Source organism: Dendropsophus ebraccatus, chromosome 3 (genome assembly GCF_027789765.1).
Source record: "Dendropsophus ebraccatus isolate aDenEbr1 chromosome 3, aDenEbr1.pat, whole genome shotgun sequence".
NCBI classification, from domain to species: domain Eukaryota; kingdom Metazoa; phylum Chordata; class Amphibia; order Anura; family Hylidae; genus Dendropsophus; species Dendropsophus ebraccatus.
The window spans coordinates 52,842,193-52,866,624 of record NC_091456.1 but is presented as its reverse complement, the minus strand read 5'-3'; the positions used below and the strand labels follow the sequence as shown (position 1 = coordinate 52,866,624).

Genomic DNA, 24,432 nt, shown 5'->3' with positions numbered 1-24,432 from the left:
TCTGTGAGGAATGAAAGGTGGAATCTGATTGGTTGCTAGGGGCAACTGGGCCAGTTTCACTTTACACCATGTTTGATAAATCTCCCCCATAGAGTTGTTACATGATAACACCCCAGAAGGTTTTCTTAAAACATTCATCATCTATGTGTCCCACCATGCCCATCATTTGTTGGGGGGGGGGAGAGATATAGACAATGGGGGAGATTTATCAAAGGGTGTAAAATTTAGACTGGTGCAAACTGCCCACAGCAAACAATAACAGCTCATCTTTCCTTTCAGCACTGCCTAAAGCTGAGCTGTGATTGGTTGCTGGGGGCAGTTTGCACCAGTCTAAATTTTACACCCTTTGATAAATCTCCCCCAATGTCTTTCTCGTTTGGATGGGCAGGGAGGAAAACCTAAAGAAATTTTGGGAATTTCTAAACCACGTGGTTTTCAATGGATTACTTCCTCACCCAAGTGTTCTTCTCTGTACAAATATTCACACTAAGCCTACAGACAGAAACACTATTGAAGTTTGAATCAAATCATTTATGGAGCATGAAAAACAGTTTGCACAAGAGCTAGTTCTTGCATGCTAAACGCATGAATAATGATGTCAACATGTTGGATAAAGCCCTTATAACTATGTCCAATAATTTTATGAAGAGTGATTACTCTAAACATCTGATAAATATTGTGCTTTTGTCCATTAACTAGACAGAAAAACACTCTTAGGGTGCCTTCACACCTACCGGATCCGTAGTGGATCTCACCTCTGCGGATTCGCAGCGAGACAGCTGCGGATCCAGTATCAATTCACCCCATTTATAGCACATATTCGCAGTGGGATTGACATCCCGCTGTGAATATGTGCTTTAACCCCCCCGCTGTCCGCAGCCTCGCTACTGAGAGCATACAGTACCTGCTCTGCGGCGCGGCTGCAGTGAGGCTGCCGGCTCCGGGCCCGCTCAGATCAGCGGGGGATGGGCTGATGCGGCCGGGGACGGGGGGTTGCGCCACCGCCGGGAATGCGACGCCGGGGCTGCGGACAGCGGGGGGGTTAAAGCACATATTCCCAGCGGGATGTCAATCCTGCTGCGTATATGTGCTATGATAGGGGTGAATGGTACCGGATCCGCAGTGGTTCTCACTACGAATCCGCAGAAGTGAGACCCGCACCGGATCCGGTAGGTGTGAAGGCACCCTTAAAGGACAACTCGGTGCTGATAGAAAAAAAACCTAAACTGAACTGAAGCTCCAGTTAGAGTTTTCATTATTCTTCACTTCCTGGTTTGGGTTGTCCCATGATGCACTTTGTCTCCTGTGATGTCTAACTGACTCTTTAGAACTGTTAGATGGCTTACATCTTGTTCAGCCAATCAAAGCTGAGCAACCTGTTTTATCTGAAAAAGGGAGGCTGGCCTAACAGGGCTTAGACTCGCCTCCCTCTTGATGATGTCTTTGTCACAAAATGGCTGCCACAGAGCAGCCTGGGGTCAACAGTCATTAGGTAAGAATAAGTTTACTTCACTTTCTGGTGGGAGGTGGAGGGGGGAAAAAGATAGGGAAGGGGCAGATAGGTGATTGAAGCATATTACAAAGTTATATAACTTTGTAATGTGTTTTAATTACTGGGAAAAAGCTTTTCACCAGAGCTGTCCTTTAATTACTATGACCACAGATAGAGGGAATCCTAGAATTCCATTTGTTTCCACTTACAATTCTTTGAGTCCAGCTCTATGCTGCATTTACACGGAACGATTATCATACGAATATCGTAAACACAGCGAACAATCAAGCGACGATTGAAAACATGTTCTTAAATCTTTGTTCGCACAAAAATCGCATATCGTTCCGTGTAAACAGTCTTTTACCGATTCACCCTACGTGTGAGATAGGCTTAAGTGATCATAAAATTATCGCAATGCGATTTTTCTATACGATATATTGTTCCATCTAAACGCTGATCGTTCTAAAAAAACACATTGTTCTTTCGAAATCGTTAATCATACGATCTGGCGAATTATCACTCCGTGTAAACTCAGCATTAGCTAGTATACTTAATAAACACTGGATTTTTATAAGAAACAGTTTCCTTAATATTCCAGAACATCAAAATCGCTCATTTTTGTCCTATTAGAGAGCCAGGAACCTTAGAGATTGTCTGGTTAAAACGAACCCATTAAACATGCTCCTGGGATGACTACTGCACTTCTAGGTTGAGGCTATGTTCACACTGCGTATATGTCCGGCCGTATATTTTCGCGGCCGGACATATACGCGGTAAACTCCGGCCGGGGATTTACGCTACTTGCGGCCGGCTACGTACGGAGCGTGAACTTACGCCCGCAGTCTACTTACACTTCCCGAGCGCCCTACGTAGCGATCTGACAGCGGTCTTTTACTTGGAAATCTTCGCCTAGCCCCGGACACCCCACAGAACCTTTTGGATCGGCACAAAAAGATGGCAAAATGAAGAAATCACCACTACGTACGGGACCGCATGTTACGCTACGGGCGTAAGTTACGGCATTTTCGTCCTTAAACAATGGTCTGGTTCATTTTTTACGGCGCCGCGTACGATCCTCACATAAGTTCTTAAGTAGCGTGAACTGTGCCGCCGTATATCGTATACTTTCCATTGTATGCAAACTACGTAAATCTCCGGCCGCTTATTCACGGAACGCGCTACGTCCAGAGACTTGCGTAGTGTGAACATAGCTCCCAGGTAAGTGGGGTTATAGATAAAACAAGATGTATTCCAGCAGTCCAATTAAATCCGGGATTTATTGTAGAAAATTCATATAAAAAACGTTAGATACAAAAACGCAGGTTCTCTGGTACTGCTAGACGCGTTTTGGCTCACACTGAGCCTTGATCACAGCATATGAGAAGGTTGTACAAAGGCTGACTTATAAGCACAAGAAATTAAAGGGAATCACCTGTAGACAATCACATCACATGACAACAGGTGAACCCACCTCACATAGGAGGCGGAACAAATACAAACGTGCACATAAAAAAGTGTGTATACATAACAGGTGAATAAAAATAAAGAGCATGTATGTGAGCAAATGAGCATATGCAATGGCATTATTAACATTTTACAGACAACTATGCTCTTCTTTATCTATAAGCTTTAATGAAGTCAAAAATCATAATTAAAATGAAAAAAATAAATAAATAAACGGGGAGGGAACTGGATATCTTTAAATCTGTTATTATGGCTTGCTGGATTTAATGATATTATCAGAAAAATGAAAAAATAAGCAAAATGAGAACAGAAGATGAACACATGAGGAAACTTAAAATGTGTACTGTATATTGGAATGAATTAATAAATATGGAGTAAATCTGATAATTCATTCCATTTGGTATTCTGGTTTGTAACTGGTTTGTTAATAAAGTTCGTTCGTATTGCCGCCTCCTCTGACGTTCTGACGTATTTTCTCTAGACCAAAAAACCTAAATGTGTGAATGTGTCCCTGATGCTTGTTAATGAAATGTCTGGCGTTTGGTATCGTATATTGTGTATATGTTCTGAAATACGATTTTTTGATTTTCGAATTGTACAGCCAATATTTTGGCTCTATTTATCATTCATTGAGGATAACCACATTGTTTTAATCTGGTTGACAATGCAGATGCAGGATGTTTATACTAATAGTTTTCAGTACATAATCTCTTTAGCCTAAGAAACTCCCCTACAGGCACCGCTTTGATGGTATGAAAGATATGACAACTATCAGCCTGCAAAATACTATTCCCTGCAGTGGGTTTTCTGAATTGTGAGGTGACAACCCTTAAGTCGGTGGAGTCTCCCCTCAAACACAAATCCAAAAAATTTACCTGATTAGCAAATAATTCACTGGTAAAATGTAAATTTAAATGATTAGAATTTAGAAAGGAGACGAAGTCCGGGACAGCCGCCACATCGCGACCCCATATAAGTGGGGTAATACCCATTCGTAAATTGTGCCAATGTCAATTGCAAATACATGCTTAAAGGTAACAAATTTATATTTCCAACAACTAAAAAAAACTTGTGGAATAAAAAAAAAAATGACATGCAATTCAGATTGGGTAGTATATCTACTTTGGTGTCCTTGTAGTCTTCTCTATGTGGGAAAGACAACATACGACTTACAAATTAAAGTGGTTACGGTGGGTTTTTAAGTGTAAACTGGATTTACCAGTAACAAAACATTTTTTGGAGGCACAACACACACAAAATTCATGCATTTAGACCGAGTTGCTCTTTTGCTGAGAGGGGGTGATAGACTTGCTGCATTGAAAAGGAAAGAGTTGGAGTGGATCTAAAAGATCTTAAATGATCTTAAATGAAGACTGCGCTGCATCGCATCCTCTACCGCTCTGTGTCAACTCTCCTGCTCTCCATAAGGCTCCATTATAATTCCGACTGATCATATGAGACAGAGGCGGGAGAGGACCGCGCTTAGGGTGGTCTTCTCCCTGCTCTATCTCCCGATTGGTATGGGTCTGAACACTCTTTGTCTCTATGATATGTCAAAAGTTTTCTGAAACGACAGATACACTTTAATCTGTGATAAATTTTTTCACATCTGGTGTTAAAGCTACCTCTGGAAACAAGAGATGTATAACCATCCAATAAAGATGGTCAGCTAGAATATTTACTCATTCCTATCCCTCTGCCACCACATCATTATAATAGTAGTCTTATTAGAAATAAACCATCACTTTGGGAGTCACCATTTATATTAAGTTTAGGACCCAATCCACAATGGGCAGTTCTTTTTCCTGGACTTCTATCTTTTTTAGAGAGATGCAGAGATGTGTGCAAGTTGGGTTAGTGAGGAAGCTCCCAAGAGTTTACACTGAGCCTCTGTTTTGTTTTGCTGATTGGCTGGGTGAGAGAGGGGTCCTGTGTAGTTGGCTCTATATGTCTCGTGTGAGTCCCTTTTGGTTGCACCCCTTGTGACAATTGGTTTGTGTTCCATAACATTACATTCATTGCTTGAAGTGGTTGCAGTGCATTCTTTTCACTTACATGGCTGACGTTAATATATATTTCACGGTTATGATCTACACTGATTCTGTATCCAGGGACCTGCATTCCCTTTACTATGTAACACTGCTATATATGCACAGTGCTTTTTGTACTAAACTACCACATGTATCCTTGTCATTACTTAAAGGGGTTATCCAGCGTGGGGGCTATTTTTACATATGGCCGGGGAGGAGGTGGCTGAAAGAAAAGACGTCCACTCACCTCCCCGGTTCCAGCGGCGGGTCCCGCATCGCGGCGCTCCGGTGCCCGGTTCCCAGCTCAGTGCCGCGGCCGGGAACCGGGCACCGGAGCGCTGCGATGCGGGACCCGCCGCTGGAACCGGGGAGGTGAGTGGACGTCTTTTCTTTCAGCCACCCCCTCCCCGGCCATATGTAAAAATAGCCCCCACGCTGGATAACCCCTTTAATTGCTACATGTTTGATGTGATATATAGGGATCTGGTATGGGTATGTGTGTGTTCACTCTGGCTTGAAAAAAGTCCACGTTGAGTGGACAGAAACATTCCTGTTGCTGCATATGTGTTAAAAAAAAATTTCTTCACTTTTTTTAACTGATTGAAGTGCTGCTGCATTTTTGAAGGCTATATTACTGCAACGTCGACCTTGGTGGAGCAGTGGGCATCCATTTGCATCTTTATTTAGAGTATATATATTTTCATCTGCAACACTGCACAAATATTGTCACCACATACAGTACTGTATATCACTCCTTGTCCCTATTGGGGCTCACAATCTTAATTCCAAATGAATCTAACTACATGTTTTTTTTTTAACACAGGAGGAATTCGGAGCGATAATTCGCCCAACCGTACGAACGGAACAATCTGCGAGTTTTTTGCGAAAGACCAACGACGATTTGAGAACATGTTCAAAGATCAAAATGAACGATTTCTCGCTCGTTGCTTGATTGTTGGCTGCGTTTACACGTACGATTATCGTTCGAATTTGATCATTATCGTGCAAATTCGCACAACAATCGTTCCGTGTAAATACAGCATTACTTGTTTTAATTTCACTATTTCAATTTCTTTCTTGTAGCTTTACTATTAAAACATTTTAAATTTTCTTCCCTGACAATACTAGTCAACATATATCATGTTCCAACTGTTCCTTAAGTACAACATATGAATTTAACAAGAAAAATAAGTTAATTGAAACAAAATACTCAAAAGGCATGGAATAAATCTTATTTTCTCAATATATATATATATATATATATATATATATATATATATATATATATAAAAATATATAAAATAATAAATATATATATATATATATATATATATATATAACTATCAATGCCTTAAATAGAAATAAACAGCAAAAAACATAAAATACAATATGTTTGTCCTGGCTACCACAATGGCACATTTCTCATGTTCCTGATGACACAAAGTGCATCTCAGTATTTCTGGCAGCTCCAGTGATACACTCGACCTTTGGCTTGAATATGAAAGGAAAGGCTTTCTTGAAGGACTTTCTGAAGTTAGCCCCCATGAAAGCATATACAATAGGATTGACTGAGGAATTGGAATAACACATACAATGGGCAAAAATTTTCAGCTTGTAGGTTTCATAGCTTTTCTGAAAATTTGAATCAAAGGCTTGAAACAAAATGAAGAGCTGGATGGGTCCCCAACAGATGGTAAAGAGAAGAACTATTACCACCACCATCTTGGATATTTTTGCTCTTACTGCCTCTGATCTCTCTGTCAAGAGCTGAACCTGTAGGGAATAGAAAAAAACATTAAAGGACTTCAATGACAAGCAGCAAAGCAGTGAAACTCCTAGCAGCCAATGCTTCTGGGGCAAGGAATAAATTGGTTTACAAATATGTCAGGAATCGCCTAGGTTATCATCTCTGTGTTTAAACCCCAGTATAATAGCTTGCACTTCATTTATCACTCATAATGGTTCATTAAGGTTAATGAGATTGTCCCTTTAAGTGTGACCATGTATAACCAATAACTTGAATTCTACTATCTGCGGCATGCCCACTCTGTCGCAGAAAGCCTTCCGATTTTCTTGACGTATACTACCCTTTGCAATGAATAAAGTGATATCCACGGCAGATTATATTTTTTTAGACTTCCGTCATCATTATAGTACATATAAGTAGATTTCATTCACTTAGTGCTTTCATGAATGGAATACTCTCCATTGAAGGTAATATGCGCAAATACATTGTACATAAAGCCAGTTTGTGTGGGCGGACAATTGTGAGAAATAAATGCAGAGTCTGCCATACTTGTGAATGATGATTATATTGATTAAGATTTTTCTTTGTCAGTCATTGTTACCTGATAGTTGTTGTCAATAGGCTCTACGACTGGTCTGCTCATCCTTTTCAGCATGAAAGCATAGCATACACAAATAGTCAGCAACGGTAAGAGGTAAACTGCCAGAAACGTGTATAAGATGAAGGCTTTTTGATGTGCAGCAGTTGGGAAGGCTTCTATGCAGTAGGTCTGCGGTCCATACCAGTACCCGCTACTCAGTTTTTGGTACATTGCACAAGGAATAGATAATACAAAGGAGCCTGTAAATAAATGATAAATGTGAAAGGGAAAGTCAAATAAAATAGTATTATTTGTGACAACTAATTATTTCTTCTCATGCAGTGCGCATTGTATTGTTGCCTGGTTACGTGATAAAATACCATACTCTTTGTCTACATGAGAGCTTAACCCCTTAACGACATCGGGCGTAAATTTACGCCCCCGCGCCCTGGTACTTAGCGCAAATGGGCGTAAATTTACGCCCGATGTTTCCCCGATCGCTGTGTGTTCACACACAGCGGTCAGGGAAGATGGCCTGCTATAATGTATAGCAGGCCATCTCTGCTCGTCGGCACGGGGGATAATTAACCCCTCCCGTGCCGAGGATCGCTGCTATAGGCTGATCAATACAGATCAGCATATAGCAGCTAAATTCAGCTTTCTGGGTCATCAGTGACCCGGTGACCCGGAAAGCACTGGCGATTGGTGCTGTCCGAGACAGCACCAATCACCATTAGTGTCCGGGGAAAATATGGCGCCGATGCCACCCCCACGATCGCCGTGATAGGCCGGCCAGTACCGTTAAAAAACAGTGTCCCCGGGTTCTGCACCCCTCAGCTAGGTAGCTGAGGGGTGCAGAACAGGTGTGTATAGTGTAGGTGCACTATACTCACCAGATCTGGGCGTCCGGAGCAGCGATCGGGTCCCGCGCGTCCTCGCGTCTTCACTTCCGGGTTCGATCGGGTCCCGTCGGCAATTTCCGGCTCTTCGGGCTTTTCCGTGGCCCCCATCTTCGGCAGTCTTCTTCAGCTTTTCTGTACTGCCCCCTAGCGGCTGATCAGTGAATATCATTCACTGATCAGTTGCTTTAGGTTAAAAAAAAAGTTTTGTTTTGTTTGTTTTTTTCCAATTTTTTTTTTTTTTACTTTTTATTCGCCCTAACGCCGCTGAGTGCTGATCAGCATCGCACGTAAGTGCGCCGCTGATCAGCAACTCCTCCTTTTTGGCGTAGGGGCGTTTTTCCCCCCTATATCCTACCGCCACTGTCTGCTGATAAGTACCGCACACAAGTGCGGCATTTATCAGCAGCTTCTTTTTTGGCGTAGAGATATTTTTTTCTTACTGTCAAAAAAACGTAAAAAACACTACACTACACCACACTACATGAAATAAAGTTTTACACTACACCACTACACATTTACATACCCCATATACTAGTCCCGGCATAAAGATGGCCCCCAGGGTGTTTTCGGTGTCGGACGCATACGTTACTATTGCCTCCGACACTGAAACAGCCAGTGAGGATGAATGGGGGGATCCTTCTTTTCTCGATTCATCCTCATCCTCCTCATCATCCAGTGACGTGTCTGGGGGTAGCGTAGCGTACGCTGCCCCCCAGACACGTCTTTTCCGCCAGTACCGTCCCAATAAGAGATCACGGTATGGCATGAAATTCTCCAAACTCTGTGAGAGTACCTCAGGGTACACTTACAGATTTAGGGTACGTGCACACTGCGGAATGGCGAAGGATAACCCTTTGTGCATTCCGCAGCTGGCACCCGCCGGCGGACTGATGCGGGCGCGTGTCTCCACCCATGTCATAGACTCCATTCTATGCACGGGCGGATTCCGTTGTCCGTCCAAAGAATGAACACTTTCATTCTTTGGACAGAGGGCGGAATCCGCCTGTGCATAGAATGGAGTGTGACATGAGCGGAGACACGCGCCTCCATCAGTCCGCCAGCGGGTGGCAGCTGCGGAATGCACAAAGGGTTATTCTTCGCCATTCCGCAATGTGCACGTACCCTTAGAGTGTATAATGGAAGGGACACCCGAATCCAGACCCCAGATGACAACCCCCGCCCCATCCTCGGAGTTAGTGGGAAGATCGTTCGGGAATTGATCTTCCCACTGCTGGATAAAGGTTACCACCTGTACGGGGATAACTTTTATACCAGAACCCCCTCTTCCGGTCCCTCGCTGCCCGAGTTACTGTAGCTTGCGGCACGATCCGAAAATATCAGAAGTAGTAATAGAGCCCTAATATTTAGCAGCCATGAAGCGGACCCAGCTCTTCTGGATATGAAGGACCCCATATCGCACCAGGGAAACATTTTCCAGGTGAAGTCCCCCACACTGGAGAACAGGAGACCCCAGAAGAAGTGCAGAGTGTGGCGTAACAGGGGGATCAGGAAGGACGCCATTTTCCAATGTGACACCTGTCCTGATCACCCCGTCATCTGCATACTGGATCGCTTCAAGGCGTACCACACGTCATTGGAGTTCTACATTATCTAAATTCTCTCCCTTATTCCTATTTCTATTTTTTGCCTTCCTCTGGATCAACACAGGTTGAATTTGATGGACACCTGTCATTTTCAACCTTATAAACTAATAATTGGTCTAATACCCCCAAATAAATTAGAATTGTCCCTTTTCTTCAGCTAAATAGGTATGGCCGCCATTCCCATTAGAGGATGCCATGATGCAATTACAAAGCCTCTGTGCATCCAGGACAGTAGAAACCCCCCACAAGTGACCCCATTCTGGAAACTACACCCCATAAGGAATCTAACGAGGGGGGCAGCAGGTATATGGCCCCCTGGTGATGGCCACATTTGGCCGTGAAATTGAAAAAAATTGTATTTTTTATTTTTACGGCACATGTTCTACACATGTGCCCATCACCAGTGGGGTCCATATGCTCACTGTACCCCTTGTTAGATTCCTTATGGGGTGTAGTTTCTAGAATGGGGTCACTTGTGGGGGGTTTCTACTGTCCTGGCAGCACAGGAGCTTTGTAATTGCGACATGGCCTCCATCCTCCATTCCAGACTCTAAATGGCGCTCTGTCCCTTTGGTCGCTTGCCCTGTGCCCATACAGCACATTATGTCCACATGTGGGGTATTTTCGTACTCGGGGGAAATTAACCTACACGTTTTGCATTCATTTTCTTTTTTAACCCCTTGTGGAAATGGAAAAAATCAAGGCTAGACCAACATTTAGTGTAAAAAATGTTTAATTTTTACACTAAATCATTGATCTTGTCTTGATTTTTTCATTTTCACAAGGGGTTAAAAGATAAAAAAAACACAAAATGTGTAGAGCGATTTCCCCTGAGTACGAAAATACCCCACATGTGGACATAAAGCACCATGCGGGTGCAGGGTAAGCCTCCAAAGGGAAGGAGCGCCATTTGGCTTTTGGAGGCTGGATTTGGCTGGAATGGATTTCGAGGGGCCATGTTGCATTTAAAAGGCCCCTGTGTTGCCAAGACAGTTGAAACCCCCCACAAGTGACCCCATTATGGAAACTACACTACACAAGGGATGTAGTGAGCCCATATGGACCCCACTGGTGACGAGTACAAATGTGGAACAATGTGGCGTGAAAATGAAATATTAAATTTTTTACACTATAATGTTGGTCTAGCCTTGAATTTTTCATTTTCACAAGAGGTTAAAAGAGAAAAAAAGCCACAAAATGTGTAGAGCAATTTCCCCCAAGTCCATAAATACCCCACATGTGGACATAAAGCGCCATGTGGGCGCAGGGCAAGCCTCCAAAGGGAAGGAGCGCCATTTGGATTTTGGAGGTTGGATTTGGCCAGAATGGATGATGAACGCCATGTCGCATTTACAGAGCCCTCATGCTGCCAAAACACTGGAATCCCCCACAAGTGACCCCCATTCTGAAAACTACACCCTTCAAGGAATCTAACAAGGGGTGCAGTGAGGATATGTACCCCTGGATGACGGGCACATATGTGCCGTGAAAGTAAATAAAAATGAAAATTTTCACTTTCACGTCACATTTTTCTACATTTGTGCCCGTCACCAGTGGGGTCCATATCCTCACTGCACCCCTTATTAGATTCCTTGAGGGGTGTAGTTTCCAGAATGGGGTCACTTGTGGGGGGTTTCCAGTGTTTTGGCAGCACAATCGCTTTGTAAATGCGACATGGCCCTTGAAATCCATTCCAGTGAAATCCAGCTTACAAAAGCCAATTGGCGCTCCTTCCCTTTGGAGGCTCGCCCTGCACCCAAATTGCGCTTTATGTCCACATGTTGGGTATTTCCGTACTTGGGAGAAACTGCGCTACACATTTTGTGGGTTTTTTCCCTTTCATCCCTTTGTGAAAATGAAAAATTGAAGGCTAGAACAACGTTTTAGTGTAAAAAATTAATTTTTCTTTTTTCACGCCATATTGTTAGGAAAATCTGTGAAGCACCTGTGGGGTCCAGATGCTCACCGCACCCCTTGTTATATTCCTTGAGGGGTCTAGTTTTCCTAATGGTGTCCCTTTAGGGGTGTTTTTTAGGTTTTGGCACCCCAGAGCCTCTGCCAACCTGAAGTGGTACAGTCAGAAATGACCAAATATAACGGAGCCATTGAAATTCACTAGGCGCTCCTTTATATCTGAGGCTTGTGGTTGCATCAAATAGCGCAATAGGGCCACATATGGGGTATTTCTATAAACTGCAGAAACGGGGCAATCAATATTGGGGTGCATTTCTCTGGTAATAAGTTTATAAATATGAAAAATATTGGATTACAATAAAATCTCTGCATAGAAAATAAAAATTTTCAAATTTCTTAAGCACTTAGCTTTTATTTCTGTGACTCTCCTAAAGGGTTAAAAAAACCTTTCTGGATGTGCTTTTGCAGAGTTTGGGGGGTGCAGTTTCTGAAATGGGGTGCTTTGTGGGGCTTTCTAACATACAGGCCCCTCAAATAAACAATCAATCAATCAATCAATCAATCAATCATAAACATAGTTTTTACATTTACCATCCCTCCTGAGTTTGTCTCTGTTTGAATTTCCCACTGTTTGCAGGTCCCTGAAGCTCCAGTTGGTAGCTTCATTTTTTCTTTACTTCCTGGTGTGGGCTTTCCTATGATGCACTTTCTCTCCTGTGATGTCTAACTGACTCTTTAAAATTGTTGGCTTACATCTTGTTCAGCCAATCAGAGCTGAGCAACCTGAGACATCTAACAAAGAGAGGCTGACCTAACAGGGCTTAGACCCGCCTCCCTCTTGATGATGTCATTGTCACAAAATGGCTTCCCGGGTCAACAGTCATTAGGTAAGAATGAGTTTACTTCATTTCCTGGTGGTAGGTTGAGGTGATAAAAGATAGTGAAGGGAGGCAAATAGGTGATTGAAGCATATTACAAAGTTATATAACTTTGTATTGTGTTTCAATTACTGGGAAAAAGCTTTTTGCTGGAGTATCCCTTTAACAGTAACTTCACATGTAGTATTTTCTGGAAAAATTAATGCATGGCTTTATTTAATGGAGAAAAATTATGTGGCCCAATGTTAGCTAGGACTAAACATGAAAATATATAAGCTATAGCTAGAAAAACTGCACCATGAAGCACAAAGACAGAGATAATAGACGATAAAATCTCATGCATTCAAACCATCCTTATTTCAACACTTTAGATCACTATGGTTACTGAATTCACAGTATATGTCTGATAGCATTGCATGTACTGCAAAGGCTTTTCAAGGGAAACCTATATATATATATATATATATATATATATATATATATATATATATGCATTATGTTCATTGGTTAAAATGTATTTTTTTTTATTTGAAAATATCTCTAGCAAACCATCTTAATGTTATATATTTTTTTACTAGAGGGCAGAAAGACAGATCTGAAAATGGGATGAAAGTAATAGAATTGAATATAGATGTCTACTACTGGTCCTAAAAGGATATATCGCAGTACCATTGGGTAATGATTCCTTGGAGGTCTGTATTTAGATTGGCTCATGCGTATAGGCTCAGGCCCAGCTCAAACTAACAAGAAAGTCAGCGTGTAGAGAACTGATTTCAATTTCACAAATGTCTACCAACTAAACTAGTGCGGCTATGCCATAATCATTTACCTAGATTCACAGTTTCCACTTTAAACGCCCTATTACACAAAGCGATTATCCGCCGTATTTGGCTGACTATCGACTATTACAGCTGCAGTGTCCCAGTTCGGAAGATTTCTCTTTATGTCTCATTCATATCCCTGTATATCTCTGTATATATCGGTGATTCACTTGAACCTGTACTGGAAAGGGTTAATGGCCACTGCAAACTGGTTGTATTGAATTGCCCCCAGTGTTCAAGTCTGGTATTCCTATGTATATTCATTTTGCCTGTATCCTAATGGTGTGATGATGCAAATGGCCAGTGTCATGTGACTTCCCTGGCTGCCATAGTAACCCCAATAGTCCTCAAGCTTTTGGCTGGGGTCAGTTAGTTACTTCCCTTTTACCTCAGTAGTCTTCTCTCTACCCTCAAGAGAGGAGGTCGTTTTGTTCTCTCCTCCACCTTCAGGAGAGAGAACGTCCTCTGCTGCTTCCAAACAAGGCCGCAACTTTGTGATCTGCTTCCCTGTTCTAGAGACAGATTCCGGTCCAGTCCTGACTAGTCTCATCTTTAAGATTCTGCAGTATATTCAAGATCTGGGTGTCGTTCTCAAGTCACTATCTCTTCATCATCATTAACAGCAAGTATTCTATTCAGTCTAGTCCGCCCAGCATCATTCTCAGGGAACCACTACCCTCATTCTCCGTTAAGATTCCTCTCACTCAAAGTAACGCTATCACACCACGGCCTATTGCAGCATCACCCATCTGCTTAGTTATATTCAAGTTTGCCTATTCCTGGTTGCATCCAGAGAGACTGTTGCTATTGACAACCACCGTGTTAATAAACGCACAACCACCGATGTTTCTGAACCCTGGCATTAGTCTTGTTATAGGTGCCCTGACTAAGAGCAACGAAGAATTGCTGGGGCCCCACATGGTCAGGTTTCCGTGGGTTAGTCACCTTCCCTCGTGCCATAACCGTGACCTAACATCTGGCAAGTGGCTACCTAGGTCCTACCTACCACCGCTGACAACTACTACCCCCAGCGGGTTGCCCCATCGCACAGCCTATAATCGCTTTGTGTAATAAAAGGCAACGATGAGCCGGCATGCGCAATGTCTGCTGATCATTGTCTTTCAATGTTTTTTAACATGTTGAAACACCAACAATCCAAATAGCAATGATCTGCTGTCTCTTCGTGCAATAGGAGCAGCGGCAGCAGAACGCCACTATCTTCTATGGGCGGCCCAGACAATTTAACATCTGCCCAGACAGTCCCCCGCAGCTCCCTGTGGCCCCCACTGCACTTACCCACTTACTGTCGGCCTGTGTAATAGCGCTGCCAGTGAACAGGGAACAAGGGGCAAGCTGACAGGTTGGCGCTCACTTGCTTCCACTGATCGCCCCGTATAATAAGGGCTTAAGGCTGGGTTCACACACTGTAAAGAACTAAAACGCTAGCATAAGATAGCTATAAGGCTATGATAGCCTGTTTAAAGTTAACCACTTATACAATGAGTTTAACCCCTAGTGACCGCAGATACGGCTTTTTTAAAAAAATTCTGCTGCCATCAGCTTTTTACGGTGATGGCAAAGAATAAGGCAGCGGCGCCGGTGAGGCCCCCACCCTGTCTCCCCAGCTACCGAAGGTAGCTGAGGGGTCGGGGCAGTGTGTGGGGTCCGTCCCGGCTGTTACAGCGGCGACCGCCGGGATTACTGGCGCCGCTGCTGACTTTCATCTCCCCTCACCCTGAATCCACGGCTGATCGCTTGTACCCAGTGCAGGGATGTACGTTTTATCCCCTGTCACCATAAATCATTGGTGTCAGGGGATAAAAAGTGATACTGTGCCCCCCCCCCAAGTCGCCCATCCACTATCAGTCACCCCCACCCCCTATACTCACCTGATCCAGGGAGGTCCTTCCTCCTCGGCGTCCGTACTACGTAAATTTAAAGTGACAGGGACCAATTTGGCCAGATTAACCCTAACCCCCCCAGATTACCCGTAACCACCGCAGGTTGCCCGTAACTGCCCCAGGTTTCCCGTAATAATGCCAGATTGCAGGTAACCACCGCACATTGCCCGTGACCACCCCAAATTGCCAGTGATCCCCTCCAGATTGCCCGTAACCATGCCAGATTGCCGTAACTACCCCAAATTACATGTACCCAGATTACCTATAAACACTTCTGTTGATCCGTAACCACCCCAGATCGTCCAATACCCCCCTAGATTGTCCGTAGCCCCCCCCCCCAGATTACCCGTAACCACCGCAGGTTGCCTGTAACCAGCCCAGGTTGCCCATAAACACGTCAGATTACATGTAACCCCCCAGATTGCACATATCCACCGCACGTTGCCCGTAACCACTCCAAATTGCCAGTGACCCCCTCCAGATTGTCCGTAATCACCCCAGGTTGCCCATAACCACACAAGATTACTTTAACCACCCCAAATTACATGTACCCACATATACCTATAAGCAATTCCGTTTATCCGTAACCACCCCAGATTATCCGTAACCACCTTAGATTGTCTGTAACCACCACAGGTTGTCCGTAACCACCCCAAACTGTCTATAGCCACCGTAGGTTGTCCATAACCACCCCAAATTGTCTATAACCATCGCAGGTTGTCCTTAACAACCCCAGATTGTCTATGACCAACGCAGGTTGTCTGTAACCACCCCATGTTGTCCGCAACCACCCCATGTTTTCCGTAACCACTGCAGGTTGCCCGTAACCATTGCAGGTTGTTCGTAACCACCACAGCTTGTTCGTAACCACTGCACATCATTGCCCGTGACCACCCCAGATTGTCTGTAAGCACCGCACATTGCCCGTAACCACCCCAGATTGTCCGTAACCACCCTAGATTGCCCGTAACCACAGCAGGTTGCCTGTAACCACCTCAGGTTGTCCGTAACCACCGCAGGTTGCCCGTAACCACCCCAGATTACCTGTATTCTAGTTTTTTAAATTTTATTTTAGTAACTTTGCTATTCTTATAACTATTACTAGCTGCAGTTTTGCTCCAGCAAATTGACACTCCTTCCCTTCTGAGCCCTGCTGTGTGCCCATGCAGTGGTTTATACCCACATATGAGGTACCGTTCTACTCAGAAGAACCTGCATTACAGAATTTGGGGTGAATTTTCTCTCCTGTTCCTCTGAAAAATTGAGAAATTTCTAATTAAAAGAAAATATTATTGGAAAAATTCTAGTTTTTCATTTTTACTGGCCAATTTTAAATACTTTCCTCTAATACCTGTGGGGTCAAAATGCTTACCACACCCCAAGATGAATTATTTGAGGGGTGACCTTTTCAAAATGGGGGGGATTTATGGGAGGGGTTCACTCCGCTGGCACTACAGGGGCACTGCAAATGCACCTGGCCCTCAGAAACTTCTTCAGCAAAATCTGCACAAAAAAAATGCTAATTGGCGCTCCTTCCCTTCTGAGCCCGGCTATGTACCCACACAGTGGTTTCTGCCCACATATGGGGTACTGTTGTACTCAGGAGAACCTGCTTTACAGATTTTGGGGTGAGTTTCCTCTCCTGTTCCTCATGAAATTGAGAAATTGCAAACTAAACCAACATATTATTGAAAAATTTGTAGTTTTTCATTTTTACTGTCTAATTTTGAATACTTTCCTCTAATACCTGTGGGGTCAATATGCTCACCACATCTCAAGATGAATTCTTTGAGGGGTGTACTTTCCAAAATAGGGGGTGACTTATGGGGGATTTCACTTCGCTGACACTACAGGGGCACTGCAAACGCACCTGGCGCTCAGAAACTTCTTCAGCATAATCTGAAGCTAATTGGCGCTCCTTCCCTTCTGAGCCCTGCTGTGTGCCCATACAGTGGTTTATATGGGGTTTATATGGGGTACCTTTTTACTCAGGAGAAACTGCTTAACAAATTTTCGGGTGCTTTTTCTTTCATGTTCCTTTTCAAATGAGAAACTTTAATCTAAATGGATATATTATTGAAAAATTTTAATTTTCCATTTTTTTACGCCCTCATTTTTTTAGAAGAGAATTTCAAAGTTCATAAAATGCACATTTTTTATGATATTTTGATGTTTTTCACAAAAAACACAAAATAGTGACCAAATTTTGCCACTAACATAAAGTACCATATGTGATGAAAAAAACATTTCAGAATCGCTAGCATACGTTAAAGCATCAGTGAGCTATAAGCGCATAAAGTGAGACCGGTCAGATTTTCAAATTTTAGCCTGGTCATTAAAGACCAAATTAGCTGCCACACTAAGGGGTTAATATTACTAGAATACATTATCACGCAGCAGTTAGAACACAGTATTAGATTTTTAAAAGTACAGTATTAGATTTTACTAAATGTTTGTTTTTTCTATTTTGCACTGTGTGAACCCATGAAGAACTTTTTATAAGCAGTTCAATTTAGTTAAAGTGTAGCTCCATGTTCATAGGCTTGTACGTGAGTGTACTGTAAATAGCCTTTTTAAATTATTTACTGGGCATTCATTTTATTTGAGTTGATTCTAGTTTATATCATATACCAGACATTCGCTTCACACAGCTTCTCAACCATAACCAAAAACCCACTAAAAATAATATATTATGGTCTGATTAGAAGTAAAATGTTTTTAGATTGCAGGGTCCTTGGACACTACTGACTTTAGGGATGATGTAATCACTATATAATTGTCACGGCTGCGGCGGCGTCCCGTGCTCCGGGCCGCCGCCGCAACTTCCCTCTGCCTCATGCAGCCGCCGGGGTCCATGTGCGCCTTACCTCGCCCCGCTCCTGTCTCCGTCTGTCCCGGCCGGCGCGCGTCCCCGCCTCCTAGGGCGCGCACGCGCCGGCTGCCTCAGATTTAAAGGGCCAGTCCGCCTTAATTGGTAGTTGCACCAACCACTCCCTATTTAATCCCAGCATGCCCCACCACAGGTGTTGGAGCCTCTACATGCTTCCCATAGCGTTTGGCCCAGCTCCCTGTTGTTCCTGACCTCAGTACTTGTTCCTTGTTCCTGTCCGCAGTCCTTGTCCCTAGTCCCTGCCTGCTGCCTTCCTATTGTTCCTGAGTACTGTCCGCCACCTGCGATTACGCCTACAGATCTCCTGCCTACTGCTCCTGCCACGCCTCGCCTGCCGTCACTAGCAACCAAGCCAGGGGTAGCGACCTGGGGGTCGCCTGCCGCAGCAAGTCCTTCCCGCCTTGCAGCGGGCTCTGGTGAAAACCAGCGGCCCCTTAGACTCCGCTCCCTGGTGAGGTTAGTGCCATCGCAAGTGACGGTTCAGTGGATCCACGACTCCAGGCGTTACAGTAGGCTCCAACCATAGATCCCGGTGAGGTGCCTGATCTCCGTGACGTAGCCAGAGTGGTCGATTTAACAGGCTCAACAGATCCAGCAACAGTCGCAGCAGATCCAGCAACTGACTGCCGCCTTACAGCAGCATACTACAGCTCAGCGCTCACCACCTCCTGCAGCCTCTTCGAGACTTCGACTGGCTCTCCCGAGTAAATATGGAGGCGATCCCAAGTTGTGCAGGGGATTCCTGACTTAATGCACCATGCATATTGAACTCTTAAGTAGTCAGTTTCCCACCGAGCGCTCTAAAGTGGCTTTCATCATCAGCCTATTGGAGGGTAGAGCTCTGGCCTGGGCCACGCCGCTGTGGGACCGAGATGATCCTGTTGCTGCCAATCTCCGAACCTTCCTGGCCGAGTTTCGCACCGTCTTTGAGGAACCTGCCCGTGCTTCTTCAGCTGAGATTGCTCTCCTCAACCTCTCTCAAGGGAGCTCCTCTGTTGGTTACTACGCCATCCAGTTCCGCACCCTGGCAGCTGAATTAGACTGGAATGAGGCCGCTCTAATAGCCACCTTCAAGAAGGGCCAATCCAGTCGGGTAAATTACGTGCTCTCCGCCCGCGACCTCCCTACATCTCTGAACGATCTAATCCTACTGGCTACCAGAGTCGACAACTGATTTTCCGAGAGAGAGGAGGAGGTCCGTCAAGAACGGCGACTGTCGCCATCACCGCCTGGCACCGGTTTTCCAGAATCCTGTTGCTCCAGTACCCCAGTCGACTCCAGAAGTTGCTATGCAAGTAGAACCAGTTCGCTTGACTCCTCATGAGAGAGCTCGCCGACTGGAGCTAAATCTCTGTCTCTATTGAGGTGGCTCCCGGCGGAGTATCAAGACTTGGCTGACGTCTTCTCTGCCAAGGAGGCGGACTCTCTATCCCCTCACCGGACGTACGATTGTCCTATAGACCTCCTTCCTGGAACTTCTCCTCCGCGTGGTCGGGTGTACCCTCTCTCCGTACCGGAGACTGAAGCTATGTCCTCCTACATCCGGGAGAACTTACTGAAGGGTTTCATCCGAAAATCCACGTCCCCTGCTGCCGCAGGATTCTTCTTTGTGCAGAAAAAGGACGGTTCTCTTCGCCCATGCATAGACTACCGGGGCCTAAATAAGGTGACTGTCAAGAACCAATATCCTCTTCCGCTTATCCCCGAACTATTCGACCGTCTCCGTGGAGCCAGGATCTTCTCCAAGTTGGATCTCAGGGGAGCGTACAATTTAATCCGTATTCGTGAAGGAGACGAATGGAAGACCGCTTTTAACACCAGAGATGGGCACTACGAATACCTGGTCATGCCATTCGGCCTATGCAATGCCCCAGCGGTCTTCCAGGAATTCGTCAACAACATATTCCGTGACCTCCTCTATGTCTGCGTCATCGTCTATCTTGACGACATTCTGGTCTTCTCCCCTGACCAGCAGACTCACGTGACACAGGTACGTCAGGTCCTATGAAGACTACGGGCCAATCATTTGTACGCCAAGCTGGAGAAGTGCGTTTTCCATCAGCGCAGCCTTCCGTTTCTTGGCTATATTGTCTCCGATCGGGGTCTACAGATGGATCCAGACAAACTCTCAGCTGTTCTCCAGTGGCCACGTCCTGTGGGACTCAGAGCTATCCAACGCCTCCTAGGATTTGCCAACTACTATCGGCAGTTCATCCCACATTTCTCTACCCTGGTCGAACCCATCGTGGCTCTCACAAAGAAGAAGGCGGATCCCAGGCATTGGCCACCTGAGGCAGAGCAAGCCTTCACTAGCCTAAAGTCTGCCTTTGCCTCTGCTCCTGCTCTAGTCCGCCCGGATGCCACCAAGCCGTTTTTACTTAAAGTCGACGCATCTTCAGTGGGCGCTGGAGACACCCTCTCGCAAAAGGACGCATCAGGCAAGACCAGAACCTGTGGGTTCTTCTCAAAGACTTTCTCCCCTGCCGAGAGGAACTATACTATTGGCGACCAGGACTCTTGGCGATTAAGTTGGCACTGGAGGAGTGGCGTCATCTCCTAGAGGGGGCTAGGCATCCGGTCAATATCTACACGGACCACAAGAATCTTCTATACCTCCAGTCGGCCCAACGTCTTAATCCTCGGCAGGCCAGGTGGTCGCTTTTCTTTTCACGTTTCAACTTCGTTATCCATTTCCGTCCGGCTGAGAAGAACGTGAAAGCCGATGCTCTCTCCCAAGCATCTGACGTCATGGGACAAGAGGACTCTCCTCGCCACATTATACCTCCCGATCGCCTAGTGCCAGTCGCCACATCTACTTTACAAAGATTGCCTTCCGGAAAGACCTATGTGCGCCCTGCTCTTCGTAGATGGATTTTGAAGGTGGGTCATTCCTCTATGGTGGCCGGGCATCCGGGAGTTCTAAAGACCGGGCAACTGATCTCTCGCCACTATTGGTGGCCCAGCCTACTCCAAGATGTCAAGGACTTTGTGGCATCCTGTACCATCTGTGCCAGAAACAAGTCCTCTCGTCTAAGACCTGCCCGCCTACTTCAGCCCTTGCCAGTCCCAGACCGTCCCTGGTGCCATATAGGCATGGACTTTGTCACAGACTTGCCTCCATCTGCGGGTAACACTGTCATTTGGGTTGTTACTGACCGCTTCTCCAAAATGTCCCACTTCGTGGCTATTCCTGGACTACCATCCGCCCCTCGCCTGACTCAGTTGTTCTTTCAGCATATCTTCCGCCTGCATGGTCTTCCTCTTCATATTGTGTCAGACAGAGGCTCACAATTCGTCTCCAGATTCTGGCGTGCTCTCTGTTCTCAACTCCAAGTGAAGCTGGACTTCTCGTCAGCCTACCATCCCCAGACCAACGGGCAAGTGGAAAGGGTCAATCAAGTCCTTGGCAATTACCTACGACACTTCGTCTCTGCTCGCCAGGACAACTGGTCCAGTCTGATTCCATGGGAGTTCTCCTACAACCATCTGGACTTGAGTTCCACAGGCAACTCACCCTTCTATGTGGTCTATGGGCGTCACCCTCGTCCTCCTCTACCTCTCTCTCCATCCTCTGAGGTCCCAGCCGTGGAGGAATTGTTGTCTGACCTGCAGTCGATCTGGGAACAGACTCGACAATCTTTGCTCAAGGCATCTGACCGCATGAAGGACCAGGCGGATAAAAGAAGAAGACCTGCCACAAATTTTCTCCCAGGTGACAAAGTCTGGCTTTTTGCCAAATATGTCCGACTCAAGATTCCCAGCTACAAGTTGGGTCCTTGATTCCTCGGTCCTTTCTCGGTGCTAAAACGCATCAACCCTGTCACCTACAAACTCCGCCTACCCCCTACTATGCGGATCCCGAACGCCTTCCATGTTTCCCTCTTAAAGCCAGTGGTCCTCAACCGATTCTCCAATAAGTCTTCGTTCACTGCTCCTCAAGCCGTCTCTGATGACGTCTACACTGTTAAAGACATTCTGGCCATGAAAACTGTCACGGGGGTACTGTCACGGCTGCGGCGGCGTCTCGTGCTCCGGGCCGCCGCCGCAACTTCCCTCTGCCTCATGCAGCCGCCGGGGTCCATGTGCAGGGACCCGGCGCTGCCACTAGTTCGGCCCTGGGGGGGCGCCTTACCTCGCCCTGCTCTTTTCTCCGTCTGTCTCGGCCGGCGCGCGGGTCCCCGCCTCCTAGGGCGTGCACGCGCCGGCTGCCTCAGATTTAAAGGGCCAGTCCGCCCTTAATTGGTAGTTGCACCAACCACTCCCTATTTAATCCCAGCATGCCCCCCCACAGGTGTTGGAGCCTATACATGCTTCCCATAGCGTTTGGCCCAGCTCCCTGTTGTTCCTGACCTCAGTCCTTGTTCCTTGTTCCTGTCCGCAGTCCTTGTCCCTAGTCCCTGCCTGCTGCCTTCCTATTGTTCCTGAGTACTGTCCGCCACCTGCGATTACGCCTACAGACCTCTGCCTGCACTATCTCCTGCCCACTGCTCCTGCCATGCCTCGCCTGCCATCACTAGCAACCAAGCCAGGGGTAGCGACCTGGGGGTCGCCTGCCGCAGCAAGTCCATCCCGCCTTGCGGCGGGCTCTGGTGAAAACCAGCAGCCCCTTAGACTCCGCTCCCTGGTGAGGTTAGTGCCATCGCTAGTGACGGTTCAGTGGATCCACGACTCCAGGCGTTACAATAATACAGAGATCTGGCTGATGTTTGTGTACCTAGACCTAAGGATGAGCGAACCGAACCGTAATGAACGAGATTCGTTACAAACTTTGTCACCGAACCATACTTTGAGAAAGTTCGTAACGAATCAAGTTAAAAAACAAATAAAATCACAGAATAGACCAGGATACAAGGGATTATTACTCCTATAATCCCTTGTATCCTGGTTTTCTGTGAAAAGGAGACCTTAAAGTAGTCTCCTCAGATGTACTTGGGTGCTGCCTAATCAAAAATGTAATGTGACAGCTGTCTGTGAGTATCAACCAAGACACATGAAAGCAACTTCAGTGTTCAAGCTGATCTACTTTATTAAGTGAAAATCTCAGTTTATATCTTTACAATAAAGCTTCAAAAAATAATATGAGAAACCCGTTTAACCGCAACCAAAAAGTTAAAAAAAAAATAGTCCAAAAAAAGTCCCATCCGCTGTCCCATCACTGCACAGTTGTGTAGAAAAATGATGGCCACTCATTGGGATTCTTGGTGTCCAAGACCGTGCACCCCAGTGCTGATGTCTGGTCCTCCCAGAAGACCATCAGAAAGCTAGCCCATTCTTGCCACTCTCACCTCCTCGAAGCTTTAGGGGGGCAGTTCTGCCTCCACCACCTTGCAACCATCCGCCGCTTTGACTGCAGTCCAACCTACCCCAGTGTCTTACCAACAATGTCAGGCCCGGCGCTCTCAGGCTGTCTTCCATTTTGTGAGCCTGGGTAAACGGAGCCACAGTGGGCAGGAGCTCCTCTGGACCATCAGGGAGGAGATATGTGAATGGCTGACCCCACGTCAACTAACGGTGTGAAGTGTTGTAGCCGACAATGGGAGGAACATTGTCTCTGCAGTGCAGCAGGGAGGGCTGAGTCATACACCTTGTATGGCACATGTGATAAACCTCATAGAGCACAGGTTTCTTCAAACATTTCCTGCCAATTATTGATCCCTTTTGAGGACGTGACTCTGTTTGTGAGCAGGCATGACTATGGGATTAACGACATCATCCTACTCTGTGTTCTGGAAAGTGCGCTGAACAACTTCATCAGCGAGGCCACCACTCCAAGGCTGAACATCCTCCTCCTCTGTCAATTGTCTGTTCTCAACCATACTGGCCTGGGTGCAATCAGGTACTGCCTCCTCCTCCTCAAATAGTCTGTTCTCAACCATACTGGCCTGGGTGCAATCAAGTGGTGCCGGCTCCTCCAATAGTCTCTTCTCAACCATACTGGACTGGTGCAATCAAGTGCTGCTGCCTCCTCCTCCTCCTCCTCCGTCAATTGTCTGTTCTCAACCATACTAGGTCCAATACAGTACTATTACTGCTGCTGGTTCCACTGTCAAATGTCTGTTTTACGCCCTACTGGGTCCAAGGAACTTTGTGTCCTATGTCCCGTGTAATCACTTACTCCTTGGCTAATTTTTTTTCACTATTTTTGCACTTTGATATTTTCCACTTTTTTCATTGTAATAGCAACTGCAACTAAACGAAACTATACCCTA

General features: G+C 45.7%; 1 protein-coding gene across 1 annotated transcript in view; it reads right to left on the bottom strand.

Moving 5' to 3' along the window:
• Nucleotides 1–6,369: 6,369 nt before the first annotated feature.
• LOC138786495 (G-protein coupled receptor 54-like) overlaps nucleotides 6,370–24,432 on the bottom strand; it is a 71,872-nt gene continuing 53,809 nt past the window's right edge. Inside the window, exons 4-5 of the mRNA XM_069963479.1 lie at nucleotides 7,335–7,573; nucleotides 6,370–6,759 (exon numbers count right to left, since the gene is read on the bottom strand). Of these exons, the coding sequence (XP_069819580.1) occupies nucleotides 6,409–6,759; nucleotides 7,335–7,573 (590 nt within the window). The 3' untranslated portion in view covers nucleotides 6,370–6,408. The remainder of the gene's footprint in view (nucleotides 6,760–7,334; nucleotides 7,574–24,432) is intronic.